At 53.3% G+C, this 24,669-nt stretch overlaps 1 protein-coding gene across 1 annotated transcript in view; it reads left to right on the forward strand.

Moving 5' to 3' along the window:
• The first annotated feature begins 1,050 nt into the window (after positions 1-1,050).
• The window catches only part of LOC144945684 (voltage-dependent L-type calcium channel subunit alpha-1D-like), a 51,668-nt gene continuing 28,049 nt past the window's right edge, over positions 1,051-24,669 (forward strand). Inside the window, 20 exon segments of the mRNA XM_078874251.1 lie at positions 1,051-1,057; positions 2,680-2,896; positions 5,781-5,886; positions 9,025-9,164; positions 9,635-9,777; positions 10,959-11,111; positions 11,446-11,648; positions 11,741-11,844; positions 13,346-13,497; positions 14,113-14,197; positions 14,408-14,434; positions 14,838-14,998; positions 16,064-16,289; positions 17,204-17,411; positions 18,706-18,826; positions 19,586-19,730; positions 20,688-20,775; positions 21,564-21,666; positions 22,988-23,144; positions 23,848-23,977. Coding sequence (XP_078730377.1) covers positions 1,051-1,057; positions 2,680-2,896; positions 5,781-5,886; positions 9,025-9,164; positions 9,635-9,777; positions 10,959-11,111; positions 11,446-11,648; positions 11,741-11,844; positions 13,346-13,497; positions 14,113-14,197; positions 14,408-14,434; positions 14,838-14,998; positions 16,064-16,289; positions 17,204-17,411; positions 18,706-18,826; positions 19,586-19,730; positions 20,688-20,775; positions 21,564-21,666; positions 22,988-23,144; positions 23,848-23,977 — 2,676 coding nt within the window.

The following is a 24,669-nucleotide window of genomic DNA, read 5'->3' on the forward strand; positions in this document are numbered from 1 at the left end:
CTCTCCACAAACCCAGCGGCTCCCCGCAGTCAGGACACGCCCACGTGCATCGAAGCTCCGCCCCCTATATGCTAATTGTCGCCCTTCAGACTGCTTGTGTTGTGGTTATTGCAAACATGATGCCTTGTATAAAGGTGTCAGTTTTGTACCAGTTTAAAGGGTAAAAGCCTACTACTATATTTTGCCACTGGTAAAGGAGGTCTCATAGTGTAGGTGCTTGCCCCGAGCTCTCAGTACTCTGATAGTGCGCTGTTTTTGAGTTTTGAGCCTTTGGCGTCGTCTGGTCCAACACCAATGGAGACTAGGCTCTAAGAAAAGCTGTCTCGGGTGTGGACCAATCAACTTCAAGGACAGTGCATATCATTGTCATCATCAGAGTTGTTTCTTTTTGTTTGCATTTTGACTGCTTGTGTTGTGGTTATTGCAAACATGATGCCTTGTATAAAGGTGTCAGTTTTGTACCAGTTGAAAGGGTAAAAACCTACTACTACTGCCCACTATTGTATATTGTCACTACACCGGCATGGCTCACAACTGTGGCCATGTCCAGTGGCATGGCTCACCACTGTGACCAATTATCTCTGGTATATCAGATTCATTTCAAAAGCCATCACCGTTTGTTTTGTTTTTATTTGGTGTCACCAATATGAGAACTCAAGGAGACCAGGTTGGTCTCATTGTGTGTAGTTTTGTTGTCCTTTCCCCCGCACCTCCGATCAGGCACGGTTGGCTACATACGGTGCGAAAGAAGTTCAACAAAGTACATCGTCAAGAGTGTGACCTGGGCCACCAAAATAACAAAAAGTAAAACAAATAAAACTAAATCGGAGCAGGTCAACCACGTTAAAGAAGTATGTTTAAAAAATACCTGCACAAATAAACATATCAACATTACATAAAAAAAACACAATTTCACGTGCCGTAAAGTTTTTGCTCGGTCAGATTTGTTGGTTGGACCAGTCGAGTTAGCTACATCAGTCTTGTGGGGGGTCGAGGCGGAGGGGATGGGTGGCATAGATGCCGGTATTCAGCCCTGCCAGGGGCGCAACGATGGCTGGTGGGTACGTAGCATTCTAGATTTGAAGCTTTCGTGACTGCAAGGATTCATACTCTTAGTTTTTTCGGTAATGTCACGTAGCAGCCGCATGTGACGCATAGGGGCCCAGTCGGCCACAAGGGGGCACCGAATGAAAAGATAAAGAAATAACAAAAATTTCGATTTAAAGCTTTTGTGACTGCAGGAATTCATATTCTTGGTTCTTTCGGTAAAGTCACGTAGAAGGGAAATAATAAAATAATAATGAAATAATAAAGTAAAAAATATTTTATTATTTCCCTTCTTCGTGACTTTTACCGAAAGAACCAAGAATATGAATCCCTGCAGTCACGAAAGCTTTAAATTGTTTAATTCCCTTCTACGTGACTTTACCGAAAGAACCAAGAATAAGTAACAAAAATGTTAAGAATTTTTTTTTTAAAGAATTCCAACAATTCACCACAAATGCCAAAAAAATAAACCATTGTTACAAATGAGGAAAATAATATTTCCTAAAAAATACCTGGCGTAAAGTATCGTGTCCGCTACTGCTGGTGTTTGTGAGTATTGCACTTTCAAATCTGTATTATTAATAACTGTCACTGTGAGACTGTCTTCCTCTAATCACAATACACGGTGCAACTAAAACAATATATTCTAGATTTGAAGCTTTCGTGACTGCAAGGATTCATATTCTTAGGATTTTTCGGTAAAGTCACGTAGGTAAAAAATTAAATAAAAATTAATAAAAATAAAACAATAAAATCACGACGTTTCGAGAGGCAACACCTGAAGACGGAAGCTTGTGTTGCCTCCGAAACGTCGTGATTTTTATTTTTATTTTACTTTTATTAATTTTTATTTTAATTTTTTACCTACGTGACTTTACCGAAAAAAACTAAGAATATAAAACAATATACATCTAGAGTTCTAGACATAGCCCTACATATCGTTGTATCCAGGTTACAAAATATGCGCAGCTATTTCAGTCAAAGTGAGTCGGGAGAAAGGAGGTGGGACCGCAGTTGTATCCTGCATAGCCCTGTTTGAAATAAAATCACTCCTCTACTTACGAACGTTCGACTTACGAACTTTCAGAGATACGAACAAACCTCGTCCCTCTTCTTGGTTCTTTCGGAAAAGTCACGTAGAAGGGAAATAATAAAATAATAAAACATAAGGACGGCTGCTTGCGTTGTGGTCGAAACGTCGTGAGAATTATTTTATTATGTTTCATTTTTATTATTATATTATTTCCCTTCTACGTGGCTTTACCGAAAGAACCAAGAAGATGCATCTCTGCAGTCACGAAAGCTTTAAATCGAAAATTAAACCTCGTCCCGTATTGGCCCGTTGCCTGTTCGCACCGAGAGTCGTAAGTTCAACCACCGCACAATAGATGGCGGTGGTGGCATCTTCATCTGCAGAACTCGAAGAACCAGTAGCCATCTACATCTACAGGAGAGTATACAACTGGTAAAGCAATTCCCCTTGTTTTTAGTGTACACGCCGTACAACGTGTTTGGAATCGGCTAGGAGTAAAGTTGGACTTATGAACAAATTGACTTACGAACAGTAACCTCTGGAACCGAACTCGTGCCCCTGAGTCACTTGCACGAACCCCTCGTCCGACTGGCACGCAGCGTCGCAGGGTGGCACATCGAAGGCCACGCCGCTCACGTGGCAAGCTGCCATCCGCATCGCCCGCGAGGAGGAGGAGCGCATGGGGCGGGCGCGCAAGGCCGCCGGTCCCACCGGCGACGGCGGCGCGGCCGGGAGCACGCGGGCTGCTCGATCGCTCTTCTGCCTCTCCCTGCAAAATCCGATGCGCAGGGCGTGCATCAGCATCGTGGAGTGGCGGTAAGGGGCCGTTCATAAATGACGTCATGCATCTAGGGGGAGGGGGGGGTCAGACCTTTGTGACGATGTGTGACGAGGGGGGGGGTTTGAGAAGTGTGGCGTCACATCAAAATACGCAACTTTAAATAAATGTAGACAACACGTTCTACTTAATTAAATCGACTTTTTTATAAATGTTTTCTCCTACAACATCAGGGTGCAGCGCCACGTCAAATACGCACTACAATGGCAATAGTTTAAAGCGATTTGAAGCATGTTATCTATTTTTGGGTGGGGGGGGGGTAGAGCTTTGTGACGTCATATTTGAGGGGGGGGGTCTGATTTTTTGTGACGCCGTGTGACGATGGGGGGGGGGGTGTCAAAAATCGTCCAAAATAGCGTGACGTCATTTATGGACGGCCCCTAATACGGAATAGGGTTCCTCTCGCGCCGTCGCGTCTGTCCGCCGGTGTCACGGAACCATAATGCTGCGCTGGAATGACGATCAGAACCTTTGCTTCCGCTGAAGGAATCCGATGAGCTGTGAAGCTTTTTATTTCTCTCAAATCAGACGTCCAGTAGTAGGCCGCGGGGTCAGAAAGTTACAGCAGCAGATAGAATTCGATAACACGATAGGAGTTGCAAAGTATAGAAAAGGTAAACAAATCGCAAGTATCTTCTTGGTTCTTTCGGTAAAGTCACGTAGAAGGGAAGTAATAAAATAATAAAAATAAAACATAATTAAATAATTCTGAGAGAGAATTATTTTATTATATTTTATTTTTATTATTTTATTACTTCCCTTCTACGTGACTTTGCCGAAAGAACCAAGAAGATGAATCCCTGCAGTCACGAAAGCTTTAAATCGAAAAATTAAATCGCAAGTATATGTTTATGTCTATTTTGTACTTTACCGAGTAAAGCCCGACTGAGCTTTTAGCTTATTTTTCAGAAGCGACGTGACCACAAATGATAGCTCAACGAAGTGGCTTATCGTGTGGAATGCAATTACTCCGTTGTACCCCACAGCCCTGCTACATCTGGTTGTTTTTTATGTTTTCAGCCAAATTATGAGTTGCTTATGCATTCGGGGGAGGAAACCGGAGTACCCTGAGAAAACCCACGCGCGCGTGAGGGAGCAACGCTCTATCCCCGCCCCACCCACGGGAAGAGAGTTGTTTCACAGTAACGTTCGTGTAATCCACCAACTCTCACTGCGTCCACAGTGCTGGATTACAGGCCGCGTGCAGCGTAGCCACCATCACTAAATATGTCTCTTATCTGCCTTGCCTCAGTCGTCACCCTGTGGCTGATTAGACTAGAGGCTGGCTGAAATATTCCACTCTTGCTCCGCTCATGGCGATCGCTTCTTGTAGACGGGGTCATCCGGAGGGCTTCGAAGGCAAACGGGGAAATTTGCCCCGAGCCACACGCAGCATAGCTGCCCCCCAAACTCCAGGCCAGTTTATTTTGTCGCTACTGAATAACGGAGGCCCACCTGGCAGTCGGCTGTGCGCCACCAGTTCCCGTGGCCTTGGATAACCTCTGTGTAGACTCATGCGTCTGTCTCCTAAGGCGAGATGTTAACTACCTCGCCTGGTATGGAGGAGGTGGTGGGTTTTATCCCGACCCTTGGCTTGTATATTGGAGTGTGCATGTCTCTTTCCCCGTGGTCGCGTGGATTTTTCCCCGGTTCCTCTGATTTTTCCTTCCACATTTAGAATCGACGCACGTTACTTTAGAGTATTTGGCTGCTATAAATGTCCACGTGGATGATAAGCCACTTCGTTGGGCTATCACATGCGGCCGGGTCGCTTCTGAAAAAAAGAGCTGTATAGCTCAAATTTCGATGTAAAGCTTTCGTGACTGCAGGGATTCATCTTCTTGGTTCTTTCGGTAAAGTCACGTAGAATGGAAATAATAAAATAATAAAAATAAAACATAATAAAATTATTCTCACGACGTTTCGGCCACAACGCAAGCAGCCGTCCTCAGGTGAAGAACAGGTCTGTCTGTATAGGTCGGGCCTCACTAGCTCAGTGGGGCCTCATCTGGTAAAATAAATAAAAAATAGTTGATGTCATCAATCCACCTCTCGCGTTGGTGGCCTCGACTTTCTCTCTCCTCCCGCATGGCACCACGAGGCCACTCGTGGTAATCTGTTGGCCTCCAATTTATTACTCACTCGGCAGCCCCCAACCAAACGCATTTTTCTTGCCCCTTGGTTCTTTAGCAAATCTCTCCTCCAAAAGGGGCCCTCCCGCCCCTTTGATCGGCGCCGTATTTCCTCCTTGCCCGACTCGGGCAAGCGTCCGCGAGCAGCGATCGGTGACGTTAAAGGCGACCTCGACGAAGTTCGGCTGCCAACAAATGTTTGCGGACAGCCGAGTCGCGATGATGTGACGGGAGGTGTGGGCGAGGCGCGGGTGACCCTCAGTGTCGGTCGATTAGAGCGGGGGTGGTGGAGGGGGTGGGTCGGCTGCTGGACCCCCTCTTCTTCTTCTTGTTCGTCCATCAAAGTTGATGATGACCATGGCACGTTTGTCATTTTGTTGGGTTTTGATGAGTGCGCAGATGGCTGAACAGGCCACTCCGAGCCCGGAATTCTCTGTGGCACACTGGACAGGTCAGGGAGGATCTAGAGCTCTGAGGAGCAGCCACACGTCCTTCCTTGGTAGATTTGCGCTGCTGCCTCTTCAAGATAGCACAGGAGCTTCTCCTACTCTCACAGAGGACTGCACCGTCCTGTACTTTTCTTCTCCAGGCAGGTCGGTCCTGTGCTAAGGATTCCCAGCGTTTCAGGTCGAATCCAAAGCTCTTCAAGGAAGCTTTCAGGGTGTCCACTGTCTGTACATTCGCACCCCGCTGCACCCCCCCTCCCTCCCACCTCTCTCCCGTCTCGCAGGCCGTTCGACGTTCTCATCCTGCTCACCATCTTCAGCAACTGCGTGGCTCTCGCCGTGTACGTGCCCTTCCCGGACGATGACACGAGCTCGGCAAACCTGAGCCTGGTGAGGAGCCGTGCGCCAAGGGGCCACACCGGGCGGCAAACGGCGGAGGGCCTCGGCTTGTGCAGCGGGCCCAGCGAGGACGATCAGTGGTGGTGGTGGCTGTGGTCCGAGGAGCGGTGGCTCCGTTGGTGGTGGTTGGGTGGGGAGGCAGTGGTTCTCTTTCAGACGGGGGCTGTGCAAGATCGGACTGCGGTGCCCCCCCACCCACCCAACCTCTCCTTTCTCCCAGAGGTCGCAAACGGGTTTTGATTCCTTACCCGTACCCGGCCACACCAGGGTCGCAAACGAGTACCCATACCCGTACCCGGCCGTACCCGTACCCTACCCGTACCCGGCCGGGTACGGGTAGGGTACGGGTATCGGGTACCTGATTGCGACCTCTGGGATGAAGCCATGTTGCAGGCGCGGGTGGGTTGATTCTAGGAACTTGAATTGTGAGAAGAGACAAGACTTTGGGAAATGAGTGATAAACGGTTACTCACCAGTGACTCACGGCCTACCCGTACCCGTACCCGGCCGCACCAGGGTCGCAAACGGGTACCCGTACCCGGGTATCGGGTAGGGTACTGGTATCGGGTACCCGGTTGCGACCTCTGCTTTCTCCCGATTCACTTTTACTGAAATAACTTCGCACGTTTTGTAACCCGTATACAATTGTATGCAGGGCTATAAGGGGCCGTCCATAAATGACGTCACAAACGTAAGGGGGGAGGGGGTCAGGCATTTGTGACGATGTGTGAAGAGGGGCGGGGGGGGTGAGAAATGTGACGTCACATCATAAAAATGCGCAACTTTAAACAAATATAGAATTGTTATAACAACACGAATTGTTATAACAACACTCCTACAACATCAGAGTGCAGCGCCACATAAAATTCGCACTACAATGACAATAGTTTAAAGCGATTTGAAGCATATTTTATTTTCAAAATGGAAATATGGTTTTGCGGGGGAGGGGGCAGAGCTTTGTGACGTCATATTTGAGGGGGGTCTGAGTTTTTGTGACGCCGTGTGACGAGGGGGGGGGGGTAAAAAATCGTCCAAAATCGAGTGACGTCATTTATGGACGGCCCCTAACTACGTATGCTATTTTAGTTGCACCGTGTGTTGGGATTAGAGGAAGAAAGCCTCACAGTGGCAGTTATTAATAATCAAGATTTGAAGGTACAAATGCACACAATTGAGTTATCATCTCAGTCAGTCATCCCATTACGCCTGGAGTATCGTCCCGTGACCTCCTGGCCCAGCCGAGCCTTCGACACTGCACGTGGCCTCAAAGTGCACCTGGCCTGGCACCAGCCCGATGGTGACGTCGCCGCCACTTAGTTGGCGACCGTTGTTGTTCATCTTGCGACCGGGTCTGCGCACATCGGGTAAAAACGGTGTCAAGTTCACAGTGGCCGTGATATGTTTGGCCTCGCTTCGTGGTTTTGTGGCTCGCGGTTGACCCTCGGATTTGAGTGAGAGGGAGAGACAGCACAGGTATTTCGATTTAAAGCTTTCGTGACTGCAGGGATTCATTTTCTTGGTTCTTTCGGTAAAGTCACGTAGAATGGAAACAATAAAATAATAAAAATTAAACATAATAAAATAATTCTCACGACGTTTCGGCCACAACGTAAGCAGCCGTCCTCAGATGAAAACCAGGTCTGTCGGGGAGACGGCTGCTTGCGTTGTGGCCGAAACGTCGTGAGAACTATTTTATAATGTTTTATTTTTATTATTTTATTGTTTCCATTCTACGTGACTTTACCGAAAGAACCAAGAAGATGAAGCCCAGGTATTGCCGTGTTGGGGGTAAAAGTGATCTCGCTGTGGATGCGGGCGATGGGTGGAGCGGTGGCATTTTGGATCGCCTGCAGTTGTGCGCGCGGTGAGGCATTTGGAGAGGACGTTGAGGAACGAGGTGCAACAGTGGGGGAGAGATCATGGGACCTTTCTTGACAGTATCAAAATATAAGAATTGGTTTTACCCTTTCTGACACTGAAACAGTTGTGTTAAGATGTTAAAACGCCGAACAGAAACCTTTTGTAAGGACTCATGTCTGCATTGATCACACGTTCTTGTGGTGAACATGCAAACAAAAATCATGCTCCGGTAGTAGATGATGATGCATTGTATTTGAAACCGATTGGTCCACACCAGAGACAGCTTTCTTTAGAGCCGAGTCTCAAACAGTGTTTGACCATCTTCTTGGTTCTTTCGGTAAAGTCACGTAGAAGGGAAATAATAAAATAATATTTCCCTTCTACGTGACTTTACCGAAAGAACCACGTAGAAGGGAAATAATAAAATAATATTTCCCTTCTACGTGACTTTACCGAAAGAACCAAGAAGATGAATCCCTGCAGTCACGAAAGCTTTAAATCGAAGTGTTAGACCAGAGGACGCCAAAAGACGAACAGCACAAAGACAACGCCACCATCAGGACATTGGGAGCTCGGGGTGAGCAGCTACACCATGGGGCCTTTCTTGCCAGGATCACAATATAATAATTGGTGGGAGAGAGAGTTTCAATGGCTGAGTTGAACCGTGGTGGAGTGCACGGATCGAGGTCTCGTCGGCAGCTGGGACAAGGCAATAGTTGGAGGGGCAGATGTCGTGCAGATGGAACGGAGACGATGCCATCTGCCGTCGACTTATAATCTCGCTCCGTCGATTACACTAGTCAACACACTTTTTCTGGCGTAAGGTATTCCAACGGTTTAAGGTAATTTTGGGGTACTGATTCCAAATCTGGCATCAGTTTTTGTCTATCACATCAGGTTTTTGAGATATCAAATATTGCATTTTCAATAAAAATTGCAATATTAAATAAATGTGGATATCTACATAAAATGATATTATAAACACACTATCCTAAAAATACAGCACCATATTTAACACTAAAGCAGTCACTGACTGGCAACAACTTGCAATCATAAGTGACAGAGTTAATTTCGGGTAAAATTAATGAAAATGGGGTATGCCGATAGCATAAAAATGAGATGTGATAGAGCAAATCTGAGATCAGATTTGGAATCAGCACCCTGAAATTAGTCTAAAACAGCTGCAAAAGTCCAGGCCAGAAAAAAAATGTTTCTTTTTTGTTGACCAGTGTTATCCGTCTCTTCATATTCCGTGCTGTGCGTGTGCAGGAGAAGTTGGAGTTTGTCTTCCTGATCATCTTCACGGTGGAGGCCGTGTTGAAGGTGGTGGCCGATGGCCTGGTGTTTCACCCGAAAGCGTATCTGCGAAACTGCTGGAACCTCCTGGACTTTGTCATTGTGCTTGTCGGGTGAGCTTGCGTCGGTCCGGCGATCGTCAAACACATCATGGTTGTTGAAACGAGAGCGTAGTGGTGCCACTTACATCACTTTTTTTTTGAGATTTGAATGGTAACTACGGTGCAGTAAATAGAGCAACTTTATCAGTCATGTTTGTTTATGCCAATTTCATAAATGAAACAAATTTAAAACACTATAGAACATATACGCAACACCTAAAAACATAACGCATGCCCCCTCCTTCCCCCCGCGTGCCCCTTCCCCCCCCACCCCGCGTGCCCCTTCCCCCCCACCCCGCGTGCTTCTTCTCCCCCGTGTGCCCTTTCCCCCCGCACCCCGCGTGCCCCTTTCCCCCCCGCGTGCCCCCTCCCCCCCCCCCCCCGCGTGTCCCTTCCCCCCCCACCCCGCGTGCCCCTTCCCCCCCCGCGTGTCCCTTCCCCCCCCACCCCGCGTGCCCTCCACGTGTGCCCCCCACCCCCAGGCTGTTCAGCGCCGTGCTGGAGCAGGTGTCGCGTGCCGGGGTGGTGCCGGGCTCGCACGCCGGGAAGAGCGGCGGCTTCGACGTGAAGGCGCTGCGAGCGTTCCGCGTGCTGCGCCCCCTGCGTCTCGTGTCCGGCGTGCCCAGTGAGCCGATCCCGGGTCACGTGAGCCGATCCCGGGTCACGTGAGCCGATCCCGGGTCACGTGAGCCGATCCCGGGCCCAATGAGCCGATCCCGTGTCACGTGAGCCGATCTTGGGCCACGTGAGCCGATCCCGGGTCACGTGAGCCGATCCCGGGCCCAATGAGCCGATCCCGGGTCACGTGAGCCGATCCCGGGTCACGTGAGCCGATCCCGGGTCACGTGAGCCGATCCCGGGTCACGTGAGCCGATCCCGGGTCACGTGAGCCGATCCCGGGCCCAATGAGCCGATCCCGTGTCACGTGAGCCGATCTTGGGCCACGTGAGCCGATCCCGGGCTGCAGCGTTGTGTGCAGATTCCAGGAGACGCTCTGAGTCTGGGTTTTATCTTATAAACCCGAATCCCTGATCTAATCCAAAACCCTAGCCTTCTCCGAAACCCTAACCTTCAATCCTTAACACCAGCACCAAACTTTAATTCAAACACGAATGCAAAACTCTTAACATTATCGCCAACCATCATTTTATCTTCAGCGATACTCCCAAATAGCAGCCTTGATCAGTGCCGGATTGTCCCAGTAGCACAAGTAGCTACATTTGTAGTAGCTACATATGTAGCTACTACAAATGTAGCTACTACAAATGTAGCTACTACACGTGTAGTAGCTGCACGTGTAGTAGCTGCACGTGTAGTAGCTGCACGTGTAGTAGCTGCACGTGTAGTAGCTGCACGTGTAGTAGCTGCACGTGTAGTAGCTGCACGTGTAGTAGCTGCACGTGTAGTAGCTGCACGTGTAGTAGCTGCACGTGTAGTAGCTGCACGTGTAGTAGCTGCACGTGTAGTAGCTGCACGTGTAGTAGCTGCACGTGTAGTAGCTACGGGCCCCGCATTTTCAAGGGGCCCGCGCTAAATGCTTTCAAGCTATCAATTCCGGTTCAGTAATTCTGCACTTGCTCTATTACTATAGTACTATACCGCCTTCAACTTTCACGAACGACTGGATGTTTAAGGTTAACTATTTGTCGCATTATCTGGCTGTATAGCAAATAAAAATTACAATTACTTTACTATGCAAGTTATACATTTGTGTGTTTCATATTTACGTGTTTTTTTTTTATTTCGGGCCCCTTTATAACAGATGCTACAGGCCCTGCACTGAGCTTAATCCTCTACTGCCTGCAGGCCTCCAGGTGGTGCTCAACTCCATCATCAAGGCCATGGTGCCGCTGCTGCACATCGGCCTCCTCGTGCTCTTCTTCATCATCATCTACGCCATCATCGGCCTGGAGCTCTTCATGGGCAAGATGCACAAGACGTGCTACTACACAGGCACAGGTGCCCGCTAGCTCCGACACACACTGACGCGCCGTGCTGCTGTCGTCGTCCTCATCATCATCCGCACCATCCGATGAGCACGGTCGGCTGCGTACGGGCGCGAAAGAAGTTCAACAAACGTAGGACGGGGTGGGGGGGAAGAGACACGCGGGGGGGGGGGGCATGCGGGGTGGGGGGGAAGGGACACGCGGGGTGGGGGGGAAGGGACACGCGGGGGGGAGGGCATGCGGGGTGGGGGGGGAAAGGGCACGCAGCATCGCGCGGAGCGTTCGCGACCACCTCGCCGCCCCAACCCCGCTCGCGTCTCGCCCCCCGGTCCGCCCGTGGCCGGCAGGGCTGCTGGCCGACGACGAGGAGGTCGTGGCGCCCTGCGCGTTCGCCGGCAGCGGACGGCAGTGCGCGAGGAACGGCACCGAGTGCCGGTCGGACTGGGCGGGCCCCAACGACGGGGTCACCAACTTCGACAGCTTCGGCTTCGCCATGCTCACCGTGTTCCAGTGCATCACGCTCGAGGGCTGGACCGACGTGCTCTACTGGGTGAGCCCCCACCCCCCGCCCCCCGCCCCCCATGGCCCCCCCCGCTGCCGCTGTGCGTGTGCCAGGCAGGTGATTGTGCGTGTGCCCTGCAGGTGAACGACGCGGTGGGGAACGATTGGCCGTGGATTTACTTCGTGAACCTCATCATCGTGGGGTCGTTCTTCGTGCTGAACCTGGTGTTGGGGGTATTGAGCGGGTGAGTGACTCCACCCATCCCACACATCCCCCCCCCCCCGCCCCCACCCCGAACTCCCCCCCACGTAGTCGATCTCATCGCTGCCTGTGGCAGACAACGCTCAGCCGGGTCTCTTGAAAGCTGCTCAAGGAATTTTGAAACCGAGCTTTAATTGAATAAAAAAACGCTGTAAATATTATAATTGGTTTTTTACCCTTCTATCTGGCAACAAAACTGACGCCTTTTTTGTTGCCAGATAGAAGGGTAAAAAACAAATTATCATATTTTTACTGGCAAATGAGGTTCCCATAGCGCTGTAAATATTGTTCTACACTCTCGGCAATAACTCCCTGCGTGTGTGGCCTTAAAATAAAATAATATATCCAACAGACGACGTTTCGGGCGATGGCCCTTCTTCATATCCCATAAAGCATTCCCCCTCCTTAACCTCCTTGATCTCCTCTCAAAGCCTCACCTCTTCTCCACTGCCCATTCCCTGCCTCGTCCCTTCACCTCCCCCTCCACTCTTCGCCATCCATCCCGCAGAGCCCTGGGGGGTGGAGGTGGGGGGCGGGTGGAGAAGGTGGGGCGCGGGTGGAGGGGGGGTGGAAGGGGGGCGGGTGGAGGGGGAGCGGGTGGAGGGGGGCGGGTGGAGGTGGTGGGGCACGGGTGGAGGGTAGAGGGGGGGTGGAAGGGGGGCGGGTGGAGGTGGAGTGGGTGGAGGGGGAGCGGGTGAAGGGGGGCGGGTGGAGGGGAGGTGGAGGGGGTGGAGGGAGGGCGGTTGGAGGGGGGATGGAGGTGGGGGGCGGATGGAGGGGGTGAGCTTGTGGAGGGGCGGGGGCCGCGGTTGGAGGAGGAGCGGGGCAGTTGGATAGGGGGGGGGGTAGATGGGGGGGGGGGGTGAAGGTGGGGGGTGGAGGGGGGGTAATCGCGTTAAACCGGGCTGGTAGCGAGCGATCGGGTTGAGTTTGTGACTTTTTCTTTTTATGCGAACGGAGCCTGGAGGATGGACGTCGACTTTTCCGCAGCTGCACCACCACGCACGCAATCTGGCAAAGAGGAGGGACGCGTTGGCGAGGCGTGGCGGCCACCAATTGGCGGCGCCATTGGCCACGGTGACCTCTTGACATTGACCCGAGCAACGTGATGGTGGTAGCACGGATTTGACCTTTGACCCTCATTGGTGGGGGTGCTGATGGCGGTGATGCGGTGGTGCAGCGGTTAGCGCCCGGCGACCCGAGTTCAATTCCCGCTCAATGCCAACACCGGTGACGACTATCTGAACCGGTCCCTGGGCCTCCCTTAGGTCGACTCAGCCTCAAATGAGTACCCGGTGCAGTGTGTAAAATCATCGCCACGAGTGAGACAAAGGCGGCCGGGCGTGGTGCTGGCCACCCACCCCCTCGCGTGCCGTTCCGGCCTTCATAGGTGCTACTCGCTAACAGCACTTGCCCCCAACACTGTCAATGCTACACGGGGGACCTTTGTCTTTGATGGTGATGCGTCCTTTCCGCGCGCTCAGCGAGTTCTCCAAGGAGCGCGAGAAGGCGAAGGCGCGCGGCGACTTCCAGAAACTTCGCGAGAAGCAGAAACTGGATGGCGACCTGCGCGGTTACCTGGACTGGATCCGGCAAGCGGAGGACATCGAGATGGAGCGCGACGGCGCCTCGAGCGGTAAGTGGCACAACGGGGGGTGGGGGGGGGGGGTGGCGGAGAGGTGGCGGAGAGGGGGCGGAGGGGGCGGAGAGGGGGCGGGGGGGGGCGGGGGAGTGGTGGAGAGGGGGCGGGGGAGTGGTGGAGAGGGGGCAGGGGGGTGGAGAGGGGGCGGCAGGGGCGGAGAGGGGGGGGGTCGGAGAGGGGGAGGGGGGGCGGAGAGGGGGCGAGGGGGTAGCGGAGAAGAGGCGGGGGAGGGATAGGGGGCGGTAGCGGCGGAGAGGGGCGGGGGGGGTGGCGGAGAGGGGGTGGAGAGGGGGTGAGGAGACGAGGCTTGAGACCCGGGTGCTGTTTGTGAATCCCTTCGCGACACCGTTTACGGGAGAACTTGAAGTGCGGGCAGCAGAGAGGAGCGCAGGAAAATCCAACTGCTACCCATAACCCTAACCCACACTCGCCAATGAGACCATAGCCACACTCACCAACGAGACGCTAACCACACCAGCCAACCAGGCCCTAACCACACCAGGGTGTCGCGTCTCCACGTCTTTGTGTGTGTGCTCCAAGTGTGCGCATGTGTGTGTGCACCGTTAACCGCGAGCTTCTTGCTCGCCCCCCCCCCCTCCCCGCGCGTAGGAAGCAAGTGTTCGAGCGAAGCCTCGGTCCATTCGGACACCGCCGGGAGCTCCGGAGAGAGGGCGCCCCTGTGGGTCCGTCTCGGGTACGATGGGGGGGGGGGCATCCAGCACACCACATCCAACGTGCCTCGCGCAACGGTTGGTGGCTGCTTCCCGAGCTTCCGGCGAGCCGGAATAACGTCGAGTGTTTCTCTCGGTGGGAGAGCTCACACGTATGGCATGGACGATTGAGTTATCTAAATTTCATGTCCAGTGTTAAGTAACCCGCTCTGACGGATTTGTTTGCTTTGCAGGGACATCATTTTGAAGTCGCAAATCAGGTGAGGTGTGAAAACCATTTCATTTTATTTGAAAGTTTAAAATAAATATATATAATCGCGAATTTACACACAAACACCGGGGAAGCATCACCGTGGTCCGCATCGGCACTAGCCCGAAGCGATTTGATTCAACAATCGATTTTTACTTCATAACGGCGGTGAAAGGTAGCAGACCTCTAAGTGGCTGCAGCAACCGCGTGAACCTATTACGCGCGGCATTGACGAATCAAGAAGTTACATATCGATCCGTGCACGCACGGTCCGACGCCGCGTATCGCGAGCTCAAAAATCAAAATTAATCTACGCACGCAATGCGCCGGTCGACCTCATAGCGGTTGGCGACCCATGACCCCGCACGCGACCCCTGACCCTCTCGGGCGCGACCTCTGACCCCCTTCCGCAGCCGCTGGTGGCGCCGGTGGAACCGGCTGGGCCGCCGCCGGTGCCGTGCGGTGGTGAGGTCGCCGTCCTTCTTCTGGCTCGTCATCGTCCTCGTGTTCATCAACACGCTCTCCATCGCCTCCGAGCATCACCAGCAGGCCGCGTGGCTCTCCCGCATGCAGGGTGAGCGGCGCAGGGGTCAGCCGCGTTTGTGTAACGGCACGGCCGGAGGTCGGGCAGAGGTCGTACCCGTACCCGGCCGCACCAGGGTCGCAAACGGGTACCCTACCCGTACCCGGCCGGGTACGGGTAGGGTACGGGTATCGGGTACCTGATTGCGACCTCTGGGATGAAGCCATGTTGCAGGCGCGGGTGGGTTGATTCTAGGAACTTGAATTGTGAGAAGAGACAAGACGTTGGGAAATGAGTGACAAACAGTTACTCACCAGTGACTCACGGCCTACCCGTACCCGTACCCGGCCGCACCAGGGTCGCAAACGGTTACCCGTACCCATGCCCGGCCGGGTACGGAGAAAACCCACCACCCATGCGAGGGGGCAACGCTCTATCCCAGGGGCCGGCAACCAACATCACAAGAAGATTCATAATAAACATTGTTGGGTTAGATCTCGTAAGTATAAATGTGTCGTGACCCTCCACCACCCGAAACAGCCAGTAAGGGATTTGTCACGTAAGCAAAACGTGCCAATTAGTTACTGCCCACCGTGTGTGTTGGAGAGTAAATCCACAGCATCTACAAGTTGAGTACTGTCACGTTTCGCCGGTAATTACCGGCGAAACGGTAACCCCCCCCCCCCCCCATAATATTCCAAGAGCCGCAATACAGCGTGGACGACGTCACGAAGCGGCCATTAACGAGCCGCCGCATGCGGCTCCGGAGCCGCAGGTTGACGACCGCCTGCTCGAGCCCACCGCACACAACGCACAGACGCGACCACTCCACACTTTGGGAGTTCTCGCGACACTTTGTCGTCGTGTGCGCGGTGATCCAACAACCCTCGCCGCTGCTGCCGCTGCCTCCACAGCGCTGAATCACTGCAGGCAGCCACGTGCAACAGCAGCAGCTACGCTGTTTTTAGAATACATCCATCCTCATGGCGATGAGGCCTTTTCGCCCGTATGTCTGTACGTACATCAGTCCATCTGAACGTCCGTCCGTTTGTACCTACGTCCGTCCGTACATGCGTCCGTCTGTACGTCCGTCCGTGCGTCTCCGCACGCGCGCAGACCTGGCGAACAAGGTGCTGCTCACGCTCTTCTCGCTGGAGATGCTCGTGAAGATGTACGGCCTGGGCCTGCACGTCTACTTCACGTCGCTCTTCAACCGCTTCGACTGCTTCGTGGTGTGCGGCGGCATCGCGGAGGCCGTGCTCGTCGGCCAGGGTTTTGTCGCGCCGCTCGGCGTCTCCGTGCTGCGCTGCGTGCGTCTGCTGCGCATCTTCAAGGTCACCAGGTGCCCAGTGGGAGTACGGCAGTGTGATGGATGGGGGTGAGGGTGGGTGGAGTTGCAAGGTGCAGTGCGATTGTTACCGGCCCATTGCTTTGACCGACCCGCTGATGTCACGTCCTTGCCCGCCCGGCTCCGTGTGCGTGCTGTGGTGCGTTTGTTCATGTGGAGCGCGGCTCGCGACACCGTTTACGGGAGAGCTTGAAGTGTGGGCAGCAGAGGGGAGTGCAAGAAAATCCAACTGCTACCCATAACCCTAACCCACACTCACCAACAGGACGATAACCATACCAGCCAATCTGACATTAACCATTCCAGCCAACCAGGCCCTGACCACACCAGCCAACCAGGCCCTCACTATACCAGCCAACCAGACACGAACCACATCAGTCAAACAGACACTAACCACACCAGCCAACCAGGCCTTGACCACACCAGCCAACCAGGCCCTCACTATACCAGCCAACCAGACACGAACCACATCAGTCAAACAGACATTAACCACACCAGCCAACCAGACACTAACCATTCCAGCCAACCAAGCCCTAACCACATCAACCAGACACTAATCATAACCAGCCAACCAGACACTAACCACACCAGCCAACCAGACACTAACCACATCAGCCAACCAAGCCCTAACCACACTCAACAACCAGACACTAACCACACCAGCCAACCAGACACTAACCACATCAGCCAACCAAGCCCTAACCACACTCATCAACCAGACACTAACCACACCAGCCAAACAGACACTAACCATACCAGCCAACCAAGCCTTAACCACACTCATCAACCAGACACTAACCACACTAGACAACCAGACCCTAGCCCCTAATAACGCCGGCCAATGTATCCGTGGTGATCAAGGAGTGGACAGATCTTCATGGTCATCATCGGCGCTTGCTCCGCCACAGGTACTGGAACGCCCTCAGCAACCTCGTGGTGTCGCTGCTCAACTCGATGCGCTCCATCGCCTCGCTGCTGCTGCTCCTCTTCCTCTTCATCATCATCTTCTCGCTGCTCGGCATGCAGCTGTTCGGGGGAAAGTTCAACTTCGACTCGACGCAACTCCACCGCAGCTCCTTCGACTCGTTCCCCATCGCGCTGCTCACCGTCTTCCAGGTGGGCGAGCCCCCCCCCCTGCCCACTTCCCCCCTCCCGGGCCCTGATTGGTCGGTCGTCACAGGGACTCCTCTGCTTACAAAACGAGTGAGGTTCCAGAGGTCTGTTCGTAAGTCGATTCCAAACTTGTTGTACGGTATGTACACTAAACACGCGGAATGGCTTTAAAAGTTGTATAATCTCCTGTAGATGCTGCTGGTTCTTTACGGTCTGCAGATGTTGATGCCACTGGTTCTTCACATTCTGCACATGTATATGCCACTGGTTCTTCACGTTCTGCAGATGTAGATGCCACTGGTTCTTCACATTCTGCAGATGTAGATGCCACTGGTTCTTCACGTTCTGCAGATGTAGATGCCACTGGTTCTTCACGTTCTGCAGATGTAGATGCCACTGGTTCTTCACGTTCTGCAGATGTAGATGCCACTGGTTCTTCATGTTCTGCAGATGTAGGTCTGATTGGTTCTTCACATTCTGCAGATGTAGATGCCACTGGTTCTTCACGTTCTTCACGTTCTGCAGATGTAGATGCCACTGGTTCTTCACGTTCTGCATATGTAGATGCCACTGGTTCTTCACGTTCTGCAAATGTAGATGCCACCACCGCCATCTATTGCACGGCAGTTGAACTTACGACTCTCAATCTGAACAGGCAACTGGACGCACGGACAGGTTTGTTCGTATCTCTGAAAGTTCGTAACTCGAATGTCCGTATATAGAGGAGTCCCTGTAGACTGGGTGGTTGGCCAGCCTCCGCCTGGATTGATTGGCGGACGAAAGTACCGTGTGGCTAAGGTTCCCCGAGTGCAAGCGGCAAGATGGGAGTTGCCGATCACGCGCGTGGGTGGCAGGGGGGAGAGATGTTGAATTCTCGACGAATGGCTTTGTGTTTTTGTTTTGAATTTCAAACGTTCACAGCGGTGAGAATTCGGGCCACGACATCGCCCGTGGATCATGCGCGAAATTAATGGTGACCTGTGCCTACCTTACCATCTGTCCCATGGGCACTGTCAGTGTCTCGTTTGTACTATCTTGTCTGTACTCCCTGTACTGACTCGTCTATGCTTTAGGTACTCATTCCATCTTGCCTGTAGTTATTTTTCTTGTCTGTACGGTCTGTGTCGTCCGCACTGTCTGTCCCCTCTTTTTATCGTCCGTACACTATCTGTCCGATCTTTACCAACTGTAACCGTTCGTCTCGTCCGTACTCCGTCTCTCCTGTGCCGCTCGCGTCTCGTCCGCACCGTCTGTCACCTCTGTACCGTCTCATCTCTACTCCCTCCTGTGTCTGCAGATCCTCACTGGGGAAGACTGGAACACGGTGATGTACAACGGGATCCGCGCCTACGGGGGCCCCTCCTTCCCCGGCATCCTCGTCTGCGTGTTCTTCATCATCCTCTTCATCTGCGGGAACTGTATCCTCCGCTGGCGGTGGAGACGGCGTTTGGGGTTGGGCGAGGGCGAGTCGGTCCCAGCAATGGCCCCATGAACCCTCTCGATTGTTCCGTCACTTGATTGGTTCCGTTAGGCCAGGACACGGCAACCTGCGGCTCCTGAGCCGTATGCGGCTGTTTGGTTGCCCCCCCCCCCCTTGCGGGCAGCCGTAAAAAAAAATGTTTTACGTTTAACGTAATTTGTCGTCAAAATCAAATATGAAATGGCAGTAAATGGGTCACTATGGAATGTCTTGATGATGACAAAATTTACAACAGTTAAAACTATATTGTCAAAGAATAACTAAGGGGGGGGGACTAAATAGACGCAGTTTCTTCCATCTGCGTCTGTGTTTATGTACAAGGAGCTCTGCGTGTGATGCGGTTCATCAAACTATTTTGGACAAAAAACACAAAAAGGCTGCTCTACTTTGAAAGGTTTCCGACCGCTGTGATAGGCTGATGGGAACATCCCCAGCCCGCTTTGGCCACGACATTCGGCTGTCGTCGGTGTCTCCCCCAAAGCATTCGCGAGTAGCGGGATCTCGTCCCGGTTCAAACCATCGCCCGTCCCCACGCCCGACTCTCGGTGCGGGAACAGGGCGGTTGCTACCCGAGCGGCACCTTCCGTCTTCGTCGTTTATCGTTCGTCGGCCGGCGGTCGGCGGAAAACCTCCCCCCCCCCCCGTTCCTTTTTGAAACCCGCGGCGATCGGGGTCCTGAGCAGCAACTCCGCGGCAGACATCCTGCTCAACGTGTTCCTGGCCATCGCCGTGGACAACCTGGCGGACGCCGAGAGCCTCACGTCGGCTCAGAAGGAGGCCGAGGAGGAGCGGGAGAGGAAGAAGACGGCGAGGTGAAGCGGCGCGGTCGGCACGGGCACCCGGTGCAGGGATAGAAACGTGCCTCCCACCCCCCCATTCAATTTCCCCCACACCCCCCCCCCAACCACCTTTTCGTCCGTTGTGGTTGCACCGCCTGCACTCCCGTAGCCCCGGTGTCATAATCGCTCAAGTGAACAACGCAAGCAGCCGTCCTCAGGTGAAGAACAGGTCTGTCGAGAAGACAGAGTCTGTTCTTCACCTGAGGACGGCTGCTTGCATTGTGGCCGAAACGTCGTGAGAATTATTTTATAATGTTTTATTTTTATTATTTTATTATTTCCATTCTACGTGACTTTACCGAAAGAACCTGCAGTCACGAAAGCTTTAAATCAAAGGATGTCCACAATAGAGGTTTTTTTTGGGTTAGATCGCGTCAATATAATGTGTCGTTAAACTCGCCACCACCCGACACAGCCAATTAGTAAGGTTTGTCACGGAAACAAAACGTGCCAATTCGTTATTAGTACAGCACACCGGTGTGTTGGAGAGTAAACCCACAACATTTAAAATGCAAGTACTGGGTTTACTCTCCAACGTTTTGTTTACGTAACAAACCTTACTCATTGGCTGTGTTATGGATAATATCAGTCGCAAAAGCCTACGTTTTAAACTGGATGTGTTTGGCATTGTGGGAGGATTGCTCGCTGATAGTCGGGAATACATACCACAGTAGCCAAGCAGAATTTAATTGCACTCTTAGCCCTATGTATGTATGCTGAACGTCTTTTGCACCTTCCGTAGCCAACCACGCCAATCGGAGGTGCCCTAACCCTAACCACATCAGCCAGTCGGAGCCTCGTCACATCGCTAAACCCTGGCGATAGCTACACAGGCCGACTCGACCCTGACAAACCATGGCTGTGTCCGCACGCGCGCAATTCGTGGCGTCCCTCGTGAATGAGTCAGTCTTCGGCGACGAATCCATGCGTCCGCACTCGCCTCGTCGCCTGGGTAAGCAGGGCGGCAAACGCGGAGAAGCCGAAGAACGAGCTCGTGGACGCGGTGGAGGCGGAGACACAGGGCGGTGCGCTGGATGCTGCAGCTAAGGTCAGCCAGGCTGGGATGGGGGGAGGGGGGTTAGAGTGGACCTGGGCTGGGGTGGTTGTGGGCACCGGGAGGCTCCCAATACTTATTTTCCATTGCACAACCGAGCCGTGCCGGGGCCGTGTCGAGCCAGCCCGGCATGGGTCAGGAGGCACCAGGTTGGTGTTTTTTCTACTGGAAGAACCCAAGCTGGGCTGCTGACATGGGACGCGATGATGAACGGGTCGAGTCCGTGTGTAGATGACTTCGCATCCTCGCAGTGACCTGGCTGACCTCGCGCAGAACGAACGTGTCGTTATCCCTGGCCCTGCTTGGGCCCTGAGCCAGATTCAGACGTCCACTTGCAATGGGGAAATGTTAACTACCTTGCCTGGTATACAGGAGGTCGTGGGTTTGATCCCGACCCTGACGCCTGCTGTATATTTGGAGTTTGCATATATCTCTCCCCGTGGTTGCGTGGAATTTCTCTGGGTCCTCAGGTTTTTCCCTCCACGTTTAGAATAAACATGCAGGTGTTTTTTGTTTGTTTAGATTGTGTAATTATATATATATATAATTATAAATGTGCGTCGTTAACCCACCACCGCCCGACACAGCTAATCAGCAATGGTTAGTCACGTGAACAGAACGTGTCATATAGTTACTACTCCAGCACTAACTGGTTGTGTGTTGGGGAGTAAACCCTCTACGACGTTTACATGTTGAGTTCTGTGACGTTTCGCTGGTGAGTACAACCGGCTTTATCAGGTGATTTTGCCCGATGTGCTGGTGGGACTCCATGATTCCGTGAGGGTCCCAGCAATAGACTTGGCTCGGAGTTGCCGGTGGGACTCCATGAGTCCGTGAGGGTCCCAGCAACGAGCTCTGCTCGGATTTACCGGTGGGAGTCCATGAGTCCGTGAGAGTCCCAGCAATGGACTTGGCTCGGGTTTGCCGGTGTCACTCCATAAGTGCATGAGGGTCCCAGCAATGGACTTGGCTCGGGTTTGCCGGTGGGACTCCATAAGTGCATGAGGGTCCTAGCAATGGACTTGGCTCGGGTTTGCCGGTGGGACTCCATGAGTCCGTGTAGGTCCCAGCAACGAGCTCGACTCGGATGTGCTGGTGGGGGAAAAGGGGTGGCAAGGATTTGTCTATCGCCTTTGAAGTGCGCCGGCCGCTCTCTCGTGCAATCCCATGTCGATGTTTCGTGCAAAAATAAAAATTGCCATTTGTGGTAACGGACTCTTGCTTGGGGGTGGCGTTTCGCCCTGCCGCTTCAGGCTGTTGGAGCGAGAGTGGATCCCAGAGGACACGAGCAGGGACCCTCACATTCTGCTACACACCCCCCAGGTTGGTTATAAATCATGGGACCCCCCCCCCACCCCTTTCCGAGAGAGGATCGATTGGCCAGGTGACGATGCAGCGTCTGCCGCTGTTAAACGATTTAAAAACGATTTTTTATTTCACCAGATAAGGCCCACTGAGCTGTGTTGCTCTTTATCAGAAGCGAAAATTCTAGTGACCAAACACTCTAAACGCGTGACGTTGATTCTAAACGTGGAGGGGAAAACCGGGAGGACCCGGAGAAAAATCGTAGCGGCTGCGAGGGGGAGAGAGACACGCAAACTCCAAATATACAGCAGCAGGCGTCACGGTCGGAATCGAACCCACCATCTCCTGTGTACCAGGCGAGATAGTTCTCATCTCTCTACCGCCTGAAGATGCGGTCACGTTTACCCTCCGCCGTGTAAACTCTCAGCAGATTTACACCATTGGAACCTCATTTGCCAGTAAAAAATATGATAATTGTTTTTTTACCCTTCTATCTGGCAACAAAACTGACACCTTTTTTACAAGGAGTCATGCTTGCATAGACCACAATACCTGCAGTCATAATGCAAACAAAAAACATAACTCTGATAATGTGCACTGTCCTTGAAGTCGATTGGTCCACAAGGCGCACTTTGGCGTCATCTGGTCCAACCCATGTGAGACTAGGCTCAAGGAAAGCTGTCTCGGGTGTGGACCAATCGACTTCAAGGACAGTGCACATTATCAGAGTTGTGTTTTTGTTTTCATTATGACTGCAGGTATTGTGGTCTATGCAAGCATGACTCCTTGTAAAAAAGGTGTCAGTTTTATTGCCAGATAGAAGGGTAAAAAAACAATTATCCTCAGCGGATTGTTAACGGCGCAGCCCCCAGGACATCTCAAGCTGTGGATCCCTCACCAGGCAACGGGACGGATGACGACAGCGGCGACGGCGTGGCAGAGGAAGAGGGGTCGGCTGCGCGACCGCGACCCCTCCGGCTGTCCGAACTCCGCCTGCCCGAGAGGCAGCAGAGCGTGCCGCGCAGCTCCTCCTTCTTCATCTTCGGCAGCGCGAACCCGTGAGCCCTTCCCGTCGGAGCCGAGCGTCGACGCGCTGCCGCATCCCTCGACCTGCCCAAATGAGCTCCGATACGGGGGCCTCGCCTCCCATTCGCAGCCCGGAGGCAAATCGGTGCAATTTTCCTCGTTCGCGTGGTGGGGACGAGTTTGCCCGAGGGACGATCACTCCTGATTTTTGCCCCACACCCCCCACAAAAGTGGTACTGATTTTATCGACCCTCCTACCCCACCCTGAGGGAGGATCGCCGCCCCTCCCCCTCACCACCCCACCCCTCGCCACCACCCCTCCCCCCTTGCCATCCGCCCCTCGACAACCCTCCCCCTCGCCCCCCCCACCTCGCTCCCCCTCGCCAACCCCCCTCGCCACCTCCCCCCTTGCCACCCCCCTCTCGCCACCCCTCGCCCCCCCACCTCGCCCCCTCGCCCCCCCAACCTCGCCCCCCCCGCCACCCCCCCTCTCGCAACCCCTCGCCCCCCCCACCTCGCCCCCCCCCGCCACCCCCCCCCCTCGCCAGGCCCCCTCGCCCCCCCTCTTGGAGATGGCACACTCTCGTTTGCAAGCTCGTCCACTTTTAGCGCAATCTGACAAGAGGGGGGGCTTTTCCGGTCAAAATTTTGAGTGCGCGGCCTCAAAGAGAACGTGGCGGACAACCCGCCTCACCCCCCCCCCCACCCCACCGCCCCTTCTTTCTGTCTCCCCAGCGTCCGCGTGTTCTGTTTTCGGGTCGTAAACCGCCTGACCTTCGCCAACTTCATCCTGGCCGTCATCATCCTGAGCAGCCTCGCGCTGGGTGCCGAGGATCCCATCCAGCCACACTCGCTGCGCAACCAGGTTCACACACGCCTCCAGTTTGACACGTGCAAGCGGGCGTAGCCGTTCGGCTTTCGCGGCCAATATTACTCGCGATAATGGGTATGGTGGGGTTTGGGGTTAGATCGCCTCAAAATGTAAATGCGTCGTTCTCCCACCACCACCACCACCGCCGCCACCCGACGCAGCCCATTGGGTGAGGTTTTTCACGTGAAAGAAACGTGCCGATTAGTTACTAGTTCAGCACACTGGCTGTGTGTTGGAGAGCAAACCCACGACGTTTACAATTCGAGTACGACGTTTCGAGTGGCTTGCAGATGGCGCGTTGACGCCGTGTGTTCACTCGCAGCGCGTGGCGTGACGCGGTACCGAGCTGCATTGGCTTCCGGTTGCCGAACGAATTCGTTACGAGGTCGCACTCGTTACGCACACAAAGCGCTTGCCACAAATGAACCACAATCACCTCGCTGATCTCGTCAAGGGGCTATAAACCATCACGCGAACTCCGGTCATCTTCGCAGCTGCTTTTGACGAACCATCGAACAAAGACGGTTACCGCATCACGCGCTTTCAGATGCGCTTCTGTGGCCGTTTGGAGTGCTCTCCCTTCCGATATTAGGGAGCCACTGGGAGCTACGCACTTTTAAATCATCCAGATTGAAAACTCATTTGTTTAAAACTGCTTTTTGTGATTAGTTTGTTGTCCTTCCTCC

This window comes from Lampetra fluviatilis, chromosome 38, assembly GCF_964198595.1.
Source record: "Lampetra fluviatilis chromosome 38, kcLamFluv1.1, whole genome shotgun sequence".
NCBI classification, from domain to species: Eukaryota; Metazoa; Chordata; class Hyperoartia; order Petromyzontiformes; family Petromyzontidae; genus Lampetra; species Lampetra fluviatilis.